This window comes from Mesocricetus auratus, unplaced genomic scaffold, assembly GCF_017639785.1.
Source record: "Mesocricetus auratus isolate SY011 unplaced genomic scaffold, BCM_Maur_2.0 Super-Scaffold_100007, whole genome shotgun sequence".
Taxonomy (NCBI): domain Eukaryota; kingdom Metazoa; phylum Chordata; class Mammalia; order Rodentia; family Cricetidae; genus Mesocricetus; species Mesocricetus auratus.
The window spans coordinates 93,864,750-93,884,829 of NW_024429191.1; the positions used below are offsets into that span (position 1 = coordinate 93,864,750).

Consider the following 20,080-nt stretch of genomic DNA (forward strand, 5'->3'; position numbering starts at 1 on the left):
CTGGGAGTCCTTCCTTGGGGTGCCAGCTCCCAAATAATGACACAGAGACTTATGACTAAGTGTGAGAGCTTGGCCTTACCTTAGGCTTATTCTCAACTACCTCTTATCATTTAAATTAACCTTTTTATATTAACCGATTTTCTGCCACGTGACTCATTGCCTCTGCTGGGCACCATGCGTCTCATTTCCTCCATGTCTGGCTGGCAAATCCTGCCTCTCCCCAGAGTTCCTATCTCTTCCCAGAAGTCCCGCCTTTCCTCTCCTGCATAGCTATTGGCCGTTCGGTTCTTTGTTAAAGGAATCAGAAGGCGTCTTGGCAGACACACATCTTCACAGTGCACAGAATGTGTGCCGCAATAGCTCCATCTGCTGATGCTCTTGTCCAGAGTCTTCCATCCATTTTAAGTCCCCAGATTAACTAAACGTTAGTCTTACCCCATTCATTTCTGTTGCAAAGCCTTCTAGGTTTTTAGTAGGATTTTTTTTTTGGTTGTCTTGAATTTTTTATGTGTTCTGGAAATGAATATGAAAAAAAAACACAAGAATGCCAGGCAGTGAGCTGGGTGTTGGTGGCGCACGCCTATAATCCCAGCACTCGGGAGGCAGAGGTAGGTGGATCTCTGTGAGTTCGAGACCAGCCTGGTCTACAAGAGCTAGTTCCAGGACAGCCTCCAAAGAAACCTGCCTCAAAAAAAAAAAAGAGTAAGAATAATTTGAAGTAAAAACTGATGCCATTTTCTTCCAGAGAGGATTAGCTTTGACTCCTAGCTTGTAGCTGGGGCCAGATCACCTCAATAGTTTATAACAACTGAAACAATTTAAGCCAGAAGCTTCTCCTGTGAGGGGCGCTCTAGTTCACGTTCAGCTAACACCCTACATCTCCAGTCTTCCACCATCTTCTTCCTTCCTAGATGAAAGGAAGGATGCATGGATCAGTGGATGGAAGGATGGGTGGACAGGGGATGGGAGGATGGATGGATGGACAGGGAATGGACAGATGGATGGATGGGTGGGTGGGTGGGTGGGTAGAGACATGGATGGATAGGTAGATGGAGGGATGAGTGGGTTGTTGGATGGGCGGATGAGTAGATAGATGGATGGAAAGGAGGGTGGAGGGGTGGGTGGGTTGATGGACTCATGGATGGGTGGGTCGGTAGATAGAAGAATGGATATGTGGTTGATGGATGGACGGACAGACAGACAGACAGACAGACAGACAGACAGACAGACAGACAGGGTATGTGTAAACAGATTAATGGCTGGATTGACAGGTGAATGGGTGAATGTGTGAGACAGTTCCAGAGAGCCCCATGGGGCCTCAGGGAATTCAGGTTCACAGATACATTTAAGTACTGGGCCTCCTTGGACTTCTTTGGCAAACAGTCAATTCCATGGCTAGAACCAACCCTAATGCCTCTGGTTTAGTTCAAGCCCTGCAACTCACAGATGAAAAACTTAGGGGGTTCAGAGGGGAGAGGGACCTTGCCCAAGTCTACACAACAAGTTAATAATCATTCCAAGATGAGCCCCTGTCTTCTGACCCCAGAGCAGGGGTGCCTGAAGTACCAGCTCTGCCTTCTGAGTGTGAGGGGAGGCCCCACCATCTCCTCTTCCTCGTGCAGGGCAAGGAGAAGTTCCTGACCATCCTGAACAAGTACATGGAGATCCATGGCACCGTGTACTACGAGAGCCAGCGGCCCCCCGAGGTCCCTGCCTTTGTAAAGAACCATGGCCTCCTGCCACAGCCTGAGTTCCAGCAGCTGCTGCGTAAGGCCAAGGTGAGCCTCTGGCCGATGTCTCGCCCCTGAGGACCACGGCCGTGGATGACCAAGCTAGATACATCCATGTGCTCTGCCTCCCAAAATCCTGGCAGGCATGCAGGTATCCAGCAGGTCCGGAGACCCTCCATTGGGAGGGAATGGAGCAGTGCCGTCCGGCCCTCCCCTCTCAGTCCCAGCCCAATCCCAAGGCTGGCCAAACTGCAAAAGCTTTGGAGGGACAGCCACACAGGCTGAGAGGATCCTGGCTGGGTCTCCGTGGGGCCATTAGTCCCAGCAGGTTGCTTCTATAAATCCCCAGAGTTGGATACAGCTGGTACCCTGGGAATGATCCTATGGCTGGCCCTGGAGCGTCGTCTGAGACCAGAAAGTCTCCCACTAGCATCCAGTCCCTCTGGTCTTTCCTTGGGTCTCTTAGACATGTATGTGTTGAGAGCAGGAAGGCCCTGGACTCAGAATTACTTATTAAACACCTTTCTGGAGCCGGTACAGTCACTAATAGGATGAATGTTTTAACATCTCGCGAGAGAGCGAAGGGCCTTTGAGAGCCGGGGATATCTGGGGTGGGACCCTGGCTTCTCCTTTCCCTCCAAAAGCATAGCTTAATGGAGCAAGGGGAATCCATTTATAAAACCAGACTGCTCCTTTCACAGTGGGGAAACTGAGGCCCAGGGAGGGGAAAGGCATGCTTATAGCGCACAGTGATCTGTCTATACCGCCCCTGCAGCCTCCTATGCATACTGAGACCATCCTTGCCTCTGACTTCTAGAGTCCTGGGCTGAGCTGACTCAACCCTCCCTAACCATTAGCTCACCCCACCCCACCCAACTTCTGGGAGTTGGTTCTCCCCATCCTGTGGGTTCTGGGGTGTTATAAGTGGGTCTGGAGTCCCACGGATATGACCACACAATCCAAAGTATTTCATGAAAGGCAAAAAGGTTTTGCAGAGGGAGCGTAGCCATGAAAGGGGGGGGTTGTATTTCCAGCGCAGAGGGGTCCTGTGCCTCAGTCGAATGGTCAGAGCTCAGCCTCTCGCTTTTTGCTGGTTGGCTGAACCCAGTGCGGTTGAGCCGAGCGCAGCTTTGGGGGGCAGGATGCTATCCTCGACATATCCTTTTTTTTTTTTTTTTTTTTTTTTTTTTTTGGTTTTTCGAGGCAGGGTTTCTCTGTGGCTTTGGAGACTGTCCTGGAACTCACTCTGTAGACCAGGCTGGCCTCGAACTCACAGAGATCCACCTGCCTCTGCCTCCCGAGTGCTGGGATTAAAGGTGTGCGCCACCAACGCCCGGCTTCAACATATCCTTTTATCTTAGAGGAATGCTGACTGGGGGAGGGGTTTCTTTTTATTTTTGCTACATGGTGTCTTCACTAACTTCTTTATAGGTAAAACTTTCTTCATCTCACTCAACCCACCGATAGGAAAAACAAAACAAAAACAAAAACAAAAAACCGATGTCTTTCATTTTCATTTCCCTCGTGGAGGTTGAGCTCAGGTCATAGGCAAGTGCCTTTAACCGGCCAGCTTTAACCGGCCAGCCATCTCGCCCACCCTCTGCTCCCAGCTCTTTATAGGGTTCGGATTTCCCTATGAGGGCCCCGCACCCCTGGAGGCCATCGCCAATGGCTGCATCTTCCTTCAGTCTCGCCTCAGCCCGCCCCACAGCTCCCTCAACCACGAGTTCTTCCGGGGCAAGCCCACCTCCAGGGAGGTGAGCAGAAGGGCCCCTGTTCCAGATCCGGGAGTCTGAGGAGGGGGGGGCTGAGCCTTGGGGTGCTGCGAGGGAAGGGGCCAGGGTGGGTGCCTGAGCCCGGCCCAGCTGCAGGCTAAAGCAGCCTCCGGTTGGTCCCGGGGAAGGTCTTCTCCCAGCATCCCTATGCAGAGAACTTCATCGGCAAGCCTCACGTGTGGACTGTGGACTACAACAACTCGGAGGAGTTTGAAGCAGCTGTCAAGGCCATCATGAACACCCAGGTGAGACCCCCTGGTAGAAGGAACTTCTCAGAGAGCCTCGCTCAGCTCAGGCTCGCAGGGCCGGCTTGAAAGGGAGTCCAGCCAGTTCCTGCTTAGCACAACCCTGAATCGGGCTGCATGGACTGGAAAGGGAGGCGTGAGTCCCTTCCAAACTAGGTGTGCAGGTAAGGGGAGAGAGCACCTTTCTGCTGTGAGCAACCCACACCTCCTTATTTGGCGACTGTGGGTCAGAGATCATTTACCAAGCACCTTGGAGGGCCAGGCCCTGCAAGCACGCTTGCCACAAGTTAGGAACCTGGCGGGTGTTCTCAGGGTGCCCCCTGCCATAGGTCTGTGCCCTTGGAGCAGCAGTTAGCAATTGTGATTGCATACAGCTGTCCTTGGGATGCTGATCCGCTTGCAAGTTCCAGCAGGACTGGTTCAAGGAACCTATTGAATGTGTGTGTGTGTGTGTGTGTGTGTGTGTGTGTGTGTGTGTGTGTGTGTGTGTGTACATGCGTGTGAGTGCTCTTCGAGGCCAGAAGAGGGTGTGGAGCTGGAGTTATAGGCAGGTGTCAGCCACTACTGTGGGTGCAAAAGATTTATTTCTTTTTATTTGATGTGTATCAGTGTTTTGCCTGCATGTACGTCGTTACCAAGTGCCTGGTGCCACAGGGCTCCATCCCCTGGAATTAGAGTTGCAGACCGCTGTGAACCTCTTACGAGAATAGCCAGTACTCTTAACTGCTGAGCCATCACTATAGCTTCCCCCAAGAGAGCTTATTAAAAAATGTATTGGGCTGAGTGTTTCGGAGGTTTCCATCCGTCTTGGTGGGGAGGGTGTGGCAGATCACATGATGCACAGGAAGCTGTGCCTGCTGGTGGCTCTGCCCCTTGATTGTCTCTGGGAACACCTACAGACACTCAGAGGTTTGCTTCCCTGGCCAAGAAGCAGGCGACTGTGGGAGGACCCAGCACAGGGAGTCACCCCTGCTGGTGACTTCCAGGTGATGGGCAGTGTCAGTAGGAGAGAGTGTCTTATTTTCACCTTTGAGTCTTGCTTTGTCTTAAAAAGCAAGCAAACAAAAAAACCCTGAATGAGCCGGGTGTTGGTGGCGCACGCCTTTAATCCCAACACTCGGGAGGTAGAGACAGGCGGATCTTTGTGAGTTCGAGACCAGCCTGGTCTACAGAGCGAGTTCCAGGACAGCCTCCAAAGCCACAGAGAAACCCTGTCTTGAAAAACCGAAAAAAAAAAACCCTGCACGTCTGTTCAGTTTTGTTAATCTAAAAAAATAAAATAACAAGAAGGAATCCAGGAGGTGTTATCCACCTGGGAGGGACCCCAAAACAGCTAGAGTCGCAGCTCTCAGCCTCCTTCTTTCCCTGTAGCCCAGACTAAGGAGGGTTGGGGATTCCGGGGCATCCTGGGCTACATAGCCTGAGCAGGCTGGAAGCTCGCAGCATAGAGCCTGCTCCAGCCCTCAGCTCTGGCCTTGAAGTCTGCATTTCAGACAGACACCCTGGCTAAGGGTTGTCCTGTTCCAGAAGATGAGCTTGGGAACAGCTGGCTGGGTCTCAAGGGAATGTGACCACCATGAGGAAATGTCCTGGCGTGTTCTGCCAGTGTGGGCCTTTGAGACTCCAGGGAGGGAGGGAGAGAGGGAGGGAGGAGCCAGGAGGCTGGCAAAGGAGACTGAAACCCCCCAGGCTAGCACGCCCCACCCTGAGGAAAGCACAGGACTTGAGCTGTGGCTCCTGCCTGTGGACACATGGTCCAGATGGGGATGTTCCGGGTGGGAGGACAGGAGGTGACATGCTACCTCTGTGTGACCTCCCTCCTCACCCGTTTTCTGAGGGACCAGGACTAGTCCTTGTCACTGTCAAGACAGATGACAGCCGCTCCTACAGTTTGACCCAGTGGGGTCATCTCCAGCTGCTGCTCGTGACAGAAGCCCCAAGCTGGCTGGGCTGCCTGGGAACGCACCTCACACAGGGGACCTTTGAGTTGCCCGTGACAGGGGTTATTTGCTGTCACTCTGGAGTGCAGGAGCCTCATGTGAGGGGAAATCTCCCTCCCAAGACTTGTTTATAGCTGTTTCCAAACCTTCCCTCACAAGTCCCGAGGCATCCAGTGGGTCCCGGTATTCTAATTGTGAGGTCCCAGCTTGGACAGCAGCTGGCTGCCTGCATGTGGGGTCCAGTACCACAATCAGGTGTCCTTCCTCTCGTAATCTCCACCTTCTTTAAAAAAATAAAATAAAATCACTTTTCTGCTTACTTTTTATGTTTATGTGCATGAGTGAATTGCGTGCGTGCGTGCATGCGTGTGTGTGTGTGTGTGTGTGTGTGTGTGTGTGTGTGTGTAATATGAATGCCTGGTGCCTGCAGAAGTCAGAAGGGGGTGTTGGCTCCCCTGGGACTGTAGTTAGGGATGATGGGAGCCACCATGTGGGTACTAGGACTCTAACCCAGGTCCTGTTCATTCAAGAACAAGAGTGCTCTTGGCCACTGAGCCATCCCTCCAGCCTTCATTTTTTGAGTCAGGGTCTCTCCATCTGGCCGGTGAGCTCCAGGAATCCCCTCTCTCCTGCTCCAAACCGAAGCTTGGGTTTATAGGAGCATGCCACCTGCCTGGTTTCTCTGCCGGCTTCCTGAGCCCTAACTACTCCGTCCATCTGCGTAGACTAGGTTGCTGTCAGCTTCTAGACGCTTGCACAGATGCCACAGGCCCTTTCTTTGGGGGTACACATCTTGTATAGTCACACGCCTGCGCGGGATGTGTGACAAGGTTCATCTTGTGCCATCCAGCTGGGAATGTGTAAATGCCCTGTGCCCCTCAGTGTGAATGCCCTGTATCTTGTGTGGGATACAGGATGGGGTGGATGCTTCTTCATGTGTGACTGTCTCCTGAACACCTGCTATGTGCTAGGTACTGTGACAGACCAGCGGGGCTCAGTGGTGGACAAGCCAGAGTCCCCACCTTCAGTGGCTCTGCAGGCTCATGCAGGAGATGGGGACTGAACAGGAAATGGGGACCCTAGGAGAGGTGTTGTGGACTGGTGTTTGTGGGGCTGCAGGAGGGACCAGCGGTATCACCTAGCCTTCAGGGTGAGGCTAAACCCACTTGGGCCCAAGTCTATTGTTATTTAGATTGGAACCATTCACCACCAAGGCCAGGATGATGTCTTAAGGACCCCGGGACTGAGCTGAGCTCTCTGAACTCAATCGGTCCAAGAGAGAGGACCACTAGGGTAGGCTCAGGGTGGCTCAGCAGTAGGTGATGCCTGAGAGGAGATTAAGTGCTGGGCTTTGCAGAGAGGAGAGGAGTGGAGAGCAGGGAGAGGTGAGGCCTGGAGATGGGCGGGGCTGGGAGACTGGGACAGGCAGTAGAGGGGCCAGGTGGGTGGTCGGCTGGCTTTCTGAGCTGAGAGTGCTGAGTGTGGGTGTGACTCCAGCAGCCAGGTCCCTCTGCCCGTCTCTTCCACAGGTAGAGCCTTATCTGCCCTACGAGTATACGTGTGCAGGGATGCTGGAAAGGATCCATGCTTACATCCAGCACCAGGTAGGTCACCCTGCGCCCTCTGCCCCAGGGACTTGAGGCTGTCACTCCAGAGCTATGGCTGCAGAGTGGGGCCGTGCTGATGCTGGGGCTGTGCTGATGCTGGGGTCTGTGCAGACTGCAGTTACAGGCGAGCCTTCCACGCAGCTCTGCTCTCCTCGGTGGGGGCTTGGGGCATTGGATCCAACCGTCATGGATATCAGTCCCTACCCTACCCCACAGACCTGGAAAACACAGAAACTAGTTTGTTTTCTTTTTTAATCATTTTTAAGTTTGATAACTGAGCTAACGGAACAGGAAGGAGCCCCGGCTCACCATCCTCCAGGGAATCAGTGAGGTGGGGGCTGGAGTAGAGGTCTGCCTTGAGAAATGGGGGTAAGGTCTGCTCTGGAGTCAGCTCAGCCATACCAATCAGCCCCAGGGAGCAAGTGGCAGACAGGCGCCGACTGACGGACAGCCATCTTCTTCTTGGTGAGCTCAGAATTTTGCACAGAAGCCAGCCAGTGAAGCACGGGTCTGGGGAACCTGCCTAGACCCCATGATCTGACCTGCCATAAGCTGCAGGTGGCCTGGGCTGGGCTCTGTCAGACTCCAGGTGTGAGAGAAAAGCCAGATGATGCAGAGCTGTGGAGCTTGGGACCTTGGGACAGCAGCTGTGGCTGTTAGATCTGGACAGATGCCGTGTGCGTCTGAACTTTGGCCGGCCACTGTGTGAGCATTAGGACCTGGTGACAGGTTCCGAACTGTCCCTCTACAGAGAAGACTCTGAGCACCCCCTGCCCCCAGAAGAGCCTCGGAGGCCAGCACAAGGCTCATGGGCCTCAAGCTGAAGCCCTGAGTCTGACCCCAGAAGCGAGGTCATGCAGGGTAGACAACTCCCAAGCAGGTGAGAGTTCAGAGCCCGCCTCTGCCATCAGGCGTGAGTCCCTGGCTGGCGTCCTCTCCCCTATGTGCAATAATTAGCGTCCATTCTATGGGCGACGTGGTATTACAGAAATAATGCTTGAGACTGCTTGGCATTCAGTAAGTACGCAGTAGTGGCTCTTACTGGAATTGCAGTACCAGGTGCTCCAGACAAAACCCACCCCCTTCCCTAATACCTCTCTTTTCCTGGCAGGACTTCTGTGCAGGTCCAAGCCCGGTGTCACCGGGCGCCCACACTGCCCAGAGTCCCTTTGTCTTAGCCCCCAATGCCACTCACCTCAAGTGGGCCCAGAACATCAGCTCGATCGCGGGAGCCTGGCCCCCTACCCACTCCCTGCGGGCCTGGCTGGCGGCCCCTGGGAGAGCCTGCACGGACGCCTGCCTGGACCATGGGCTAATCTGCGAGCCTTCGTTCTTCCCCTATCTCAACAGCCAAGACGCGTTTCTCAAGTGAGTCTGAGCCCCTGCCTGTGTCCCCACCTTCCTGCCTGCCTGGCTTCCCTGTAGATGGGGGTTTAACGCTTCTGATTCAGCCAAGAAAGATCCACGGAGGACATCCCTGCTGGCCTTGCCCTTTCCTGCCTCCTTTGGCCCCTGCCCAGCCTGTGTGGCATCTCTCCAGCTGGTCACCAAGACTCCAGGCCCGTGGCTTCCTGGAGCTCTGACAGATGGATTCAAAACCGCGGCTTGTGTTTTCTCCGGTCCAGGGGATGGGGTGGGCCATGCTAAGCTGGGGACAGCTGTCATCCCACTCGACAAAGAGTGACGATGCTGGTTGGCGCCTTTGCAGGCTGCGGGTGCCCTGTGACAGCACGGAGTGGGAGATGCATCACTTGTATCCCGCCTTTGCCCAGCCTGGCCAAGAGTGCTACCTGCAGAAAGAGCCGCTGCTCTTCAGCTGTGCCGGCGCCAGCACCAAGTACCAGAGGCTCTGCCCCTGCCGCGACTTCCTCAAGGGCCAGGTGGCCTTGTGCCAGGGCTGCCTGTGAGGCCAGGAGCCACCCTGCCCCGCGTCTGCCCACCCCCAGGCTGGAAGCACCGACACTTTCCGAGATGCGTGTCTCCTGGCTCGGCCTCTTTCCCCGGCCAAGGGTGGGAAGAGGAGGCTGAGGAGACAGCGGCTCCAAGCCCGCAGCTCTGTCCTAGGGGGCCTCCCTGCCCTCGCCACAGGACTCGTGGCTGAGCAGATGAGCTGGCCACCGGGAGTGCGTGAATGGAGACACCTTGCTTTCTGAGGCCCGGATCAGCTGGAGGCATGACCCTGGCCACTCTTGGGCCCGGAATAGGCCTTCTGGTCCACAGGAACGTGGCCGTGTGCAGGGCCAGTGTGTCCGTGTGCGGTGGTCTGGGGGAGGACTCTGCCCTCCTCCCGGTCCACCTTTCCTGCCCCTCACGCCTCCTCCAGTGGGCTTCACTTTAGGCCTCTTCTGAGACCCAGCTCTGTCATGATCTGTGACTGGCCCACACGCCCCCATCTCTGCCCTCTCGGGGGGTGTCTCTACCACAGCCTCCATCGGCAGCGGGCCCAGACCGCCAGGGCACCCCCCGCAGACTCTGACACCGCTCTCAAGCTCTGGCATCTCACGCCGCCAGGCTGGGATGAAGTTTCACCCAGGGTACGCTTGGCCGGTTCTGGTTGCACAGGTCTACCAGACCTTCCGTGGCTCCCCTCCACTTAGGCCCCGTCCTTGTCACTGCCTCCTGCTTCCTGCAGCCTCAGGCCACGCCCAGAATCCAGTACCCATCTCCATGTGGCATGCCCACCTCCAGTGCAGGGTAGCCCTCCCCTGTCCCAACCCCGGGGCCTGCCCAGCCCGGGCCTCCAGGAACACTGCCATTGCTCAAGTGAGGCCCAGCCCCAGCCTGGTGAAAGCAGGCTCCCTGGGCTCGGACAGTTGCAGGAAGGACCGGCCTCGGTGAGACTTGCTGGTGCCCCCTGGCCTGGTTGGCCCCTGAGGCAGCAGAGCCCAGGGCAGCAAGAGACCTGTGATCCCAAGGACTTGACTGTCAGAGGAAAGCAATAGCGACACTCTTCTCTCTCTTTCTCTTTTTTTTAAAGATTTATTTCTTGAAATAAATATTTTAATGGGATGTGAGATGATAAAGAAATGTTAATTTTTTAATCTTTTCCTGGGGCCCCCAGGGCTTGCTCAGCAGCAGAGTGGGGACTGGCTAGGGCCCCCAGATGCTGCTCTGTGTTGATGGAACACGGCATTGGGGCGGGAGGTGTGAGGCCGGAGAGCATCGGCCCGCCGTGGGGGAGCTTGAGGTCACCCATGGGGACGTGGGGCTACTTTTGGGGTTCACTGTGTGTAGGGCTCCAGGCTGGGACTGTGATATCCAAGTTCACCCACGCTACCAGGTGGATGCCGCCTGCTCCCGTTACAGGTAACCCAGCGCCGGGCTGGGACTGTGTCCAAGGCCTCACCTCAACCTCAGGTGTCCCGCTGGGTGATGTCATACTATCCACCTCAACCTCAGGTGTCCCGCTGGGTGATGTCATACTATCCACCTCAACCTCAGGTGTCCCGCCGGGTGATGTCATACTATCAGGTGTGTGTTACAGGTGAGCGAGCAGGCATAGCGTTAACTCCACAGGACACACGGCTCGTGACACCAGGTCCATTTCAGAGCTGTCCTGAGGACCTGGGCCTGGGCTTAAATACGCGGAGACATTCTAAAGTCGGGGAGCCTCCTTCAAGCCAGGGGATTCTCCACGGGGGGGGGGGGGGGGCAGTAGCTTTCACTCCCTGAAAGTGTCCAAGACACATTGTGTCCTGAGTTGCGAGGTGGCCGGTTACGTAGCAGCCAGCGGGTGTGATCGGGTAATGCAGGTTAGGCCAGCTTCCTGCGACTCACAAGATGCCCCCCCAACACCTCCATACAGAGGACAATCCCGCACCAGCAGCACCAAGGTGAACCAGCCCCATCTGACTGTGTGGAGACATGGAGGACTCATGACTGTGTGGTGACACATGACTGGGACCAGTCTGGTACCTTCACCTCTGAGAGCCCCCACCCCATCTGCACAGGAGCCAGGCTGACGGCTGCAACCCCAGCTCCTGGTTCCCTGTCCACACCCATCACCCCTCCAGGGCCCAGATGGTTCTGATGACTCACTTTCCGGGGCTGGGGAGATGGCTCAGGGGTTAGGAGCACTGGCTGCTCTTCAAGAGGACCCAGGTTCAGTTCCCAGCACCCACATGACCGCTCACAACTGTCTGCAGCTCCAATCCCAGGGTATCTGTCTCATGTCCTCTTCTGGCCTCAGTGGACACAAAAGCACTTACACACACACACACACACACACACACACACACACACACGGACACACGGACACACAATTTCAAATATTTATAAAAAAAGAATTCTAGCTGGGCATAGTGACGCACGCCTTTGATCCCAGCACTCCGGGAGGCAGAGGCAGATCTCTGCGCTCAAGGCCAGCCTGGTCTACAGAGCGAATTTCAGGACTGCACAGTGGAGCCTGTCTCAGAAGCCACCTTTAGGATAAGGCTAGCAGACGGCAGGTAGCCTCTGGGCGGCAGGCAGCCTGGAGGAGCAAGAAATAAGACATCAGAAGCTCAAGGCTGGTATCTAGACCTCAGAGTCCCTGCAATTCCTGTTCCGCTTGTATAAAAGGCAGAAACTGAAGCCGTGCTGGGGTGTGGTGGACCTTACCCGTAATGGACACTGGACGATTGGGAGTTCAAGGTTATCCTCGGCTACACAGAAAACTGGAAGCCAGCCTGGACCATGTGAGGATCTGCCTCCAAAACCAAAAGACCCAAGCCAATGCAGCCCAGAAGGGAACGGAGTCAGCTCTAATTCTGGAAACTTCCAAACAGCTGTCTTGGCCTTCGGAGCGCTGTTTCTGTCTGCCCATTCATTCATCCATTCATCAATTAAAAAGCAATTTCCGAGCACAAAGCCCAGCTGGCCTGGAGCTGAAGCTGGAGATGAGCTCTCAGCCCCTCCCCCCTGGAGCCGGCCTTGCTTCCATGCTCAGTGCTCTGTGGAGCCAGCTGTGAAAGAAAAAGAAACGCACACAGTAATGGTGAAAATATTAATTCCCCGTTTTAATTATTCAGTAGAAATTAATGAAAATGTAAGGGGAATCTCCGAAGTGGGATGAGTAGTCCAAGCAGGGGACAGGAAGGAGCAGAACGCTGGGCCCCGCCCCTCCCCTCCTTAGTGCAGCCAGCACGGTGTGTTCCCAAGGCAGGAGGTGAAAATACAACAGTCTGGGGGCTGGAGAGACGGCTCAGAGGTTAAGAGCCCTGGCTGCTCCTCCAGAGGTCCTCAGTTCAATTCCCAGCAACCACATGGTGGCTCACTGCCATCTGTAATGAGATCTGGTGCCCTCTGCTGGCCTGCAGGCAGACATGCAAGGAGAATGCTGTATACATAATAAATACATGTTTAAAAAAAAAGAAAATACAACAGTCTGTACCGGGACCCATGCCGACACTGGGGAGGTGGGAGGACCCAGCGTTACCTTTAGAGAATGCACAGCCCATCGGGGACAGGATAAAGCCACAGCGGGTCTGTACTGTGACTCTGCAGCCTGGAGGAGATTGGGGCATAGGAGAAAGAAAGGATCCCGAAGTGTTCTAGCTTTATCCCGTTGCTATGACAAATGCTGGGAGCAGCCGGGCGGTGGTGGCGCAGCCTTTAGTCCCAGAAAGGAGGAGGCAGAGGCAGGTGGATCTCTGTGAGTTCGAGGCCAGCCTGGTCTACAGAGTGAGTTCCAGGACGGCCAGGGCTACATAGAGAAACCTGTTTTGGAATTAACAAATAAATAAATACCACAAGCAAAAGCAACTTAGGGGAGAAAGGGTTTACAAGGACTTCCAAGAGACAGCCCATCACTGACGGGAGCCAGCAGAACTGGAACAGGAGTGTGATGTCAGGCCTGTCCACACAGCACAAACCTATTCTCACAGCACGGGCCTGTCCACACAGCGCCGCCTCTGACCAAGAGGGTGGACATGAGTGTGTATGTTAGAGTTCAGTCAACCCACAGCTGGGCCCACAGCTGTCTGCGGCTTCATCTCAGCCCTTTGCAAATGCATTTGACATCCCCAGCTGACGACACACCTGTTTCCAGAATTCTCTTTTGAGCGCTGGGTTCCAGCATCTCGTTGGTTCCCTCTCGCGTTAATGAGTTACATAAAAACAAACAAATCTCTGACGCCTGTCATTTTCTACCCAATGGAGCCATGATTTTACCTTTATGAAAATGACCCTCCGGTAATGTCTTCCGGCCCTCGGGGTGGGAAGGCATGAGACCCGATCATGTTGCGGAGCAGAAACACAGAAAGCTCCAGGAGCTGGCACCGAATCACCCAGCCAGCCGGGCGTGGCAGGGCAGGGGTTGTCAGTCTGGGGTCTTCAGGGTGCTGACCTCGTCCCCTGCTGCTGCTTTGAGGGAGATGTGTGACCTCTGACATCTCAGTCAGGCCCGAGCCCACCCCAAGTTAATGACAGGCGAGACGGGGAGGCCTTAGAAAAAAGAGAAGGGCGGAGGCTTGCAGGAAGGAACAGGCATGACTAACCCTTCGGAAGGTTTTTTTTTTTTTAATATTTATTACATATACACCAGATTGAATTGTAGATGCTTGTGAGCCACTATGTGGTTGCTGGGAATTGAACTCAAGACCTCTGGAAGAGCAGTCAGTGCTCTTAACCTCTGAGCCATCTCTCCAGCCCAGAAGGGGCTTTCTTAGGACAGTCACATGACCTCAGGCAGTCCCAGTGGGGCCAGGGGTGGGGGAGACTAGAAGAAACGGCCACCATGTACAGCATGGTGGAGATCCTGAAGGGGGAGGCAGACTTCGGATCTAGAGAACAAAGAGGGTTTGGATTCTCTTTCAGGGAGATGGGGAGACGTCACAGCAAGTGTCCTGATTAATTTTTTGGTTTTTTTCCTCAACCCAACACAAGCTAGAGCCATCTGAGAAAAGGAACCCGAGCTGAGGAAATGTCTCCATCAGATTGGCCTGTAGGGAGTCTGTAGGGCATTTTCTTGTGTGGTTGAAGTGGGATGTGAGGGCCCAGGCCCCGTGGACGCTGCCGCCCCTGGTCAGATGGCCCTGAATTAGAAACTGAACAAGCCACCAGGCAGCATTCCTCCACGGCCTCTGCCTCAGATTCCTGCCCTGACTTCCCTCAGTGAAGGACTGTGGCCTGTAAGATTGAATAAGTCCTTTCCTCTCCATGTTGCTTTGGTCATTATGTTTACTATAACAACAATTGTAAAACACCATAAAACTACGCGACTGGCCTAGCCTACAGAGGCAGACACAGTAAGCGAATCCCAGCCTAAGCAGCAGCTAAGGGGCGGGGCTACAAGGCCACAGCGTGGCTCCACCCCCCCCCTCTGTCTGTGGGGAGGGGCACAGTCTGATTTCTAGGAGAGAGAAGGACAGTAGGAGCTCTGAGCCTAACAGGAGATGCAGCGAGGTCCAACAAGCGACCCGAGCTCACACCGTGAATTGGCAGGTTTCCTACAACAGGCTGGCCGTGCAGGGAGGTGGAGGCGTTGTGGGCATCAGAGCTGGGGGAGGCGCTGAAAGTTAACGGGCACCGCCGTGCGGGGGGGGGGGGAAAGGGGGACGGGATTCAGTGCAGCTGCTGGAACCCAGCCACACCCCAGGCCAGACCTAACACTGGTACAGGGAGGCAAATGTGTGCCCATCCCTTTACACCGCACAACCGCACTCCGAGGTCAATGCTGTCACCGTCCCCTCCCACACGGGAGGAGACTGGGCACGTGGAGGCGTCACCGAGATTTTCTCCCCTCTCTCTTATTTGGGGTCTGGCTCTGAAGACTCACGCACCTTCTCCAGGCCCTGCAGGGGGCGTCCTTAAAACCAGGGCTGGGTGTGACCCTGGGGGCCCCAACACCAGCCTGCTGCCTCCACCCTCCCCAGACTTGCGAAGGCTGTGGTAGTAGGCACGGCTAGACCTGCAGACCCTACTAACTTTATGTATGGCGAGGACTCGGGGCACCAGGGCGGAAAACCTACTCATGACCAGTGGGAACAGGATCTTGTCTCCCCAGGTTCCAGCAGGACTCTGGGGGGTCGGGGAACCAGGGCTCAGAGGGGCCCACCTGGCCTGATCTGCTTCTGGGTCCCCGTCAGGCTAATTGAAATGTGTGCGCCAAGTGGCTGCCAGGGTTGCGAGCCTACTGCTGGGCTGATGAGGAGTTAGCAGGGAGCTGCGGAGCGAGCGGCCGCCTCATTTGCAAGTGAGATGACTGGGAGGCCTCATTTGCAATCTCTGGGCCGGAGGTTTTGATTAGCCGTGGAGGAAAAGGTCTCACTGTTTTATTCATGAGGCCTGGAGCCTGGGAACCCCCTTGGAAACACATCTCCAGCCCTGCCAGCTCCTTCTCTCAGGTGGGATGGAGGAGAGAGAGGTCTAGGTGAGGAGGCTCCCCAGAGGGTTGGATTCATCTTGAAGCTCAAGGTCACCCCTTGTGGTGAGAATGGGAAATCCTTTTCTGTAGTGGAGGGGATGGAACCCAAAGGCCTCATGCACCCTGGTGAGCATTTACCAACGAGCAAGATTCTCCCCCTCCTCAGCCATACAGTGAGGACCCAGGCCCCCTTCTGAAGATCTTCAGAAACTAAAGAAGCGCATCCTGCTAGGTGGGTATCCTTAGTAGGGGTTTTTCTGGCGCCAGCCCCTGCTCAGGGCTCCATGCACACAGTAAGACCTACTGGGCACTGCCCCTCCCCGTAGGCTCTCTGACCCAAACACTGGTCTCCTTCAGCAGAGACTTCTACCTGGAGGGAGGCCTGGAGTTAGATGCCTTTGTGATGCTCCCGCCCCCCCTGAGGTGCTCCATCCAGAAGGAGGTCCTCCTGTGGCCTCCATGGCTGGAGACACAGCTCAGTTGGTACTCCGGTCGGTAACCATAAGCACAGCTCAGTCCCCAGCACTGGAAGGAGGATGGGGGGCTGGGGAGACAGCGCAATTGGAAAAGTGGTTGCTGAGCAAGCTTAAGAAGCTGAGTCTGACCGCCAGAATCCACATTAAAAAGTGGGGGAGGGGCTGGAGAGATGACTCAGCTGTTAAGAGCACTGGCTGCTCTTCCAGAGGACCTGGGTTCAAATCCAAGCACCCACACGGCAGCTCACAACTCTCTGTAACTCCAGTTCCAGAAAACCCAACACCCTCACACAGACACACATTCAGGGAAAACACCAATGCACTTAAAATACAATATAAATAAACCTTTAAAAAAATCTCAGTGCTGGGGAAGAAGCAGGCGGGTCTCACTGGTCTCACTGGTTCGTCAGCCGAGCCTGACCCACAATAAGAGGTCTTGTCCTAAAGGAGAGGGTGGAGAGTTCCCATGGACACTGTCCTCTGGCAAGTACACACACGTGTGTGAGCCCACCCTGCCCCTTGTAGGGACTGGGCCCACACATATGGCTGGCTCCCTAGTTGCCCCTCAGGGAAGCCTGGAGTCTCCTGGGGGAAGCCTGGTGTCTGCGATTTTCCTGTGTCACAAATGAGGTTAGACTCACAAAGCCAGGCCAGGGCCTGCAGGGACAACTTGAGCTGCCTGATGCTGACTTTTGTGACTTCTCAGAGCCAAGGGTGCCTTAGTTTTAGAGGCCACTGAACACCGCCGGGTGGGTTACATCTGGATTTCATGTCAAGTAAGTGGAACTTAGAATGTGCACCTGTGCCAGGCATTGGTGACACTCGCCTTTAATCCCAGCATAGGACAGCCCCCCACAATGGCCCTGTAGAATGAGAGAACAGTGAGCAGCCAGAACCCCCAGAGCTCTGAGGGAAACTTCGGAGGGAACCAGCTACTAGATGGTTCAATTAGTCTTCTGTTGCTATGCCCAGGCCAGACTGCCCATTTGCACATCAGGACGGCTGCGGGCCTCCACCAGAGCACGTGGGACCCACGAAAGATCTGTTTATGAAGAAATTGCATAAGGAGTGGCATGCCTTTCCCATCCCAGCTGTGCCCCTGACGCATCTTAGAAAGATGCCACTCTTGTTTCAAGGCCTCTGAGCGGCAACGCACCTGCCCAGCATGGTGGGCACCTGAGGAGCGCTGGTGGTCCTGTTCTGGGGAGACTGTGGGATCTCCCTGGTGGAGGTGGGTCCTTGATAGCTACCCCTGCTTTTGACCCAAGCTGTTTTGTTTTTGTTTTTCAAGACAGGGTTTCTCTGTGGCTTTGGAGGCTGTCCTGGAACTCACTCTGTAGACCAGGCTGGTCTCGAACTCACAGAGATCCGCCTGCCTCTGGGATTAAAGGCGGGCGCCACCAATGCCAGACTGCTCTGTGCTTCTTTTTTTTTTTAAATATTTTATTTATTTATTGTGTATACAGCCTTCTGCCTGCATGCCAGAAGAGGGCACCAGATCTCATTCAAGGTGGTTGTGAGCCACCATGTGGTTGCCGGGAATTGAACTCAGGACCTCTGGAAGAACAGTCAGTGCTCTTAACTGCTGAGCCATCTCTCCAGCCCCCTGCTCTGTGCTTCTTAATCCACCAAAATGTGAAGGAATTTTCCTTCCTCCACAAATAAGGCTGTGATGCAGTGTGCCCTCCAAACCATGAGCCCAACAGTTCCCCTCTCCCTGAAATCACTTCTGTCAGGGATTTGGTCACTGACGAGATATTTAGAAATTTGACAATGAATGCCAGAGGGGGTGACAGTTTTGCTGAGGAAAGTGTGGACAGGCACACATCCTGGTATCAGGGGAGCTCTGTCAGAAGTCGATGCAACTTGAAGCAAAGGGTTTCATGGGTTAGAGTTAAATAAGGACACAAAGAATGACACGGCGACAACAGGAATTTATGGAGTGAAGAAAGAGGCAGAGCAGGGTGGAAGGGAAGCGAGGGGGGAGAACTCGCAGGGCTCCCAGTGTGAGGCCAACGGCTTTCAGCTGAAATTGAAAAGGTAAGAATATAGGGCATTATCTGGAATTTCTGGATAACCACCAGATAGACAAAACTCTGAAGTGGTTGAAAGGGGTTCCCTGCAGGGGTGAGCAGGGCGCAGGGGAGGGTAAGTCTGGGGATGGATGCTGCTCTTGGGTCTAAGTGCTCCTCACGGTCTCGTTTGCACCAGGTGTGTTATCTCCGCAAAGGCAGAGCCGAAAGCAAACAGAATGAAGACAAGCACCGATCATGGATCTTGCTACCCTCTGGCTGCCTTCTCAAAGGAGCCCTGCTGTGGTAATGGCTGCACTTAGGCTTGCTTTTAAGGAAGGGAAAAGCAAGCCAGCTGCCCTGCCGGCTGGGTTCAGAGGGCCTGTCCTGCAGTGTGAAGATCTCTTGGGAAGGGAACAAGAACCTTGCAGAATATATAATTTTTTTAAATTGGGGCTGGAGAAATGGTTCAGCAGTTAAGAGCATGTACTGGTCTTTTGTCGTTGTTTTGAGACAGGGTTTCTCTGTGTAACAGTCCTGGCTGTTCTGAAACTCATTTTGTAGACCAAGCTGGCCTCGAACTCACGGAGATATGCCTGCCTCTGCCTCCCCACTTCTGGGATTAAAGCCGTGCACCACCAACGCCCAGCGAATGTACTGCTTTTGCAGACCTCATCTGGGAAATTGTGTCAATTTGATTTTGAACAGTTGGGTTTTTGTTTGTTTTCCTGACTGCACCACTACGTGTCGTTTAAGTCAGAATCTTGTTAAATGCATTTGTCAGAGAGGGATTTCTAGGCTCACACAGACAGAATGAAGTTGATCCTCAAATATGAGAGACACTGCCTGGGAGCCAAAGGGCCCTAACAGCAGTACTCCACATTCATTCAGGTCTTATTGCCACTTTGATGTGGGTGTGAGTGAAATCCCTCACAGAATATGGACATTCTGCTCCCCTCTGTTTTCTTATTAGCTTGTGGTTTTTTTTTTTTTTTGGTTTTTGTTTGTTTGCTTTGCATTGTGAACCATCTGAGTACCCCATTGACATACTCCTGTTGGTGTTGCTCCCTCTTAAGTGGCAGGTGTTGTGGAACATTTAACTATGTAAAGATGTGTTACATTTGTTTATGTTGTGGAACATTACTTTAATTGTGTCAAAGGTGTGTTACATTTGTTTCTGTAGCCTTTGTTAACGATGTAAAGATGTGTTACATTTGTTTCTGCTGCCTTTGTTAATGATGTGTTTCATTTGTTTCTGCTGCCTTTGTTAACGATGTAAAGATGTGTTACATTTTTGTTTAATTATGTTAGGATGCGTTGTATTTGTTTCACGTTGCCTGCCTAAGGCACCTGATTGGTCTAATAAGAAGCATAGCCACCAACAGCTAGGCAGGAGAGGGATAGGCAGGGCTGGTGGGCAAAGAGAGTAAGTACAAGGAGAAATCTGGGCTCGAGAGAGGAAGAGGAGAGAATAAAGAAAAGGACACACCTGGACCAGAAGCCAGGCAGGTAGCCAGACACAGAAGCAATGAAAGTAAGATAGCAAAAGGAAGGTAAAAAGCCCTGAGGTAAAATGAAGCTCAAGAGAAATAGATTAAGTTATAAGAGCTAATGGGACAAGCATAAGAGAAGGCCGAGCATTTGTAACTAATACGAAGTCTCTGTGTCATGATTCAGGGGCTGTTTGGTGGCCCAAAAGAAAGCCTGTTACAGGCAGGTCTCCTATTTTTGGGTCATACATCAGTAGAGAAGCAAAAACAGGCTGGCGTGCAGGATGATTGGTTCCACCAAAGGCCTGGGCTGCAAAAGACTTCAATGCATGTACTCTCCTAGAAAAAAAGGCATGTTCATGGAACCATCCTGTAACTGGCTAACATCATCTGTAATGGCTTTCCCAGAACCCACATCAGGCAGCTCACAACTCCGCTTCCTGCTCCAGGAGCCCTGGTGC

General features: G+C 53.9%; 1 protein-coding gene across 1 annotated transcript in view; it reads left to right on the plus strand.

Annotated features, from left to right (window-relative positions):
• Positions 1-10,311, plus strand: part of Mgat5b (alpha-1,6-mannosylglycoprotein 6-beta-N-acetylglucosaminyltransferase B) — a 62,168-nt gene extending 51,857 nt beyond the window's left edge. Inside the window, 6 exon segments of the mRNA XM_013113451.3 lie at positions 1,623-1,778; positions 3,341-3,487; positions 3,634-3,750; positions 7,220-7,294; positions 8,409-8,665; positions 9,006-10,311. Of these exon segments, the coding sequence (XP_012968905.1) occupies positions 1,623-1,778; positions 3,341-3,487; positions 3,634-3,750; positions 7,220-7,294; positions 8,409-8,665; positions 9,006-9,204 (951 nt within the window). The 3' untranslated portion in view covers positions 9,205-10,311.
• Positions 10,312-20,080: the final 9,769 nt, after the last annotated feature.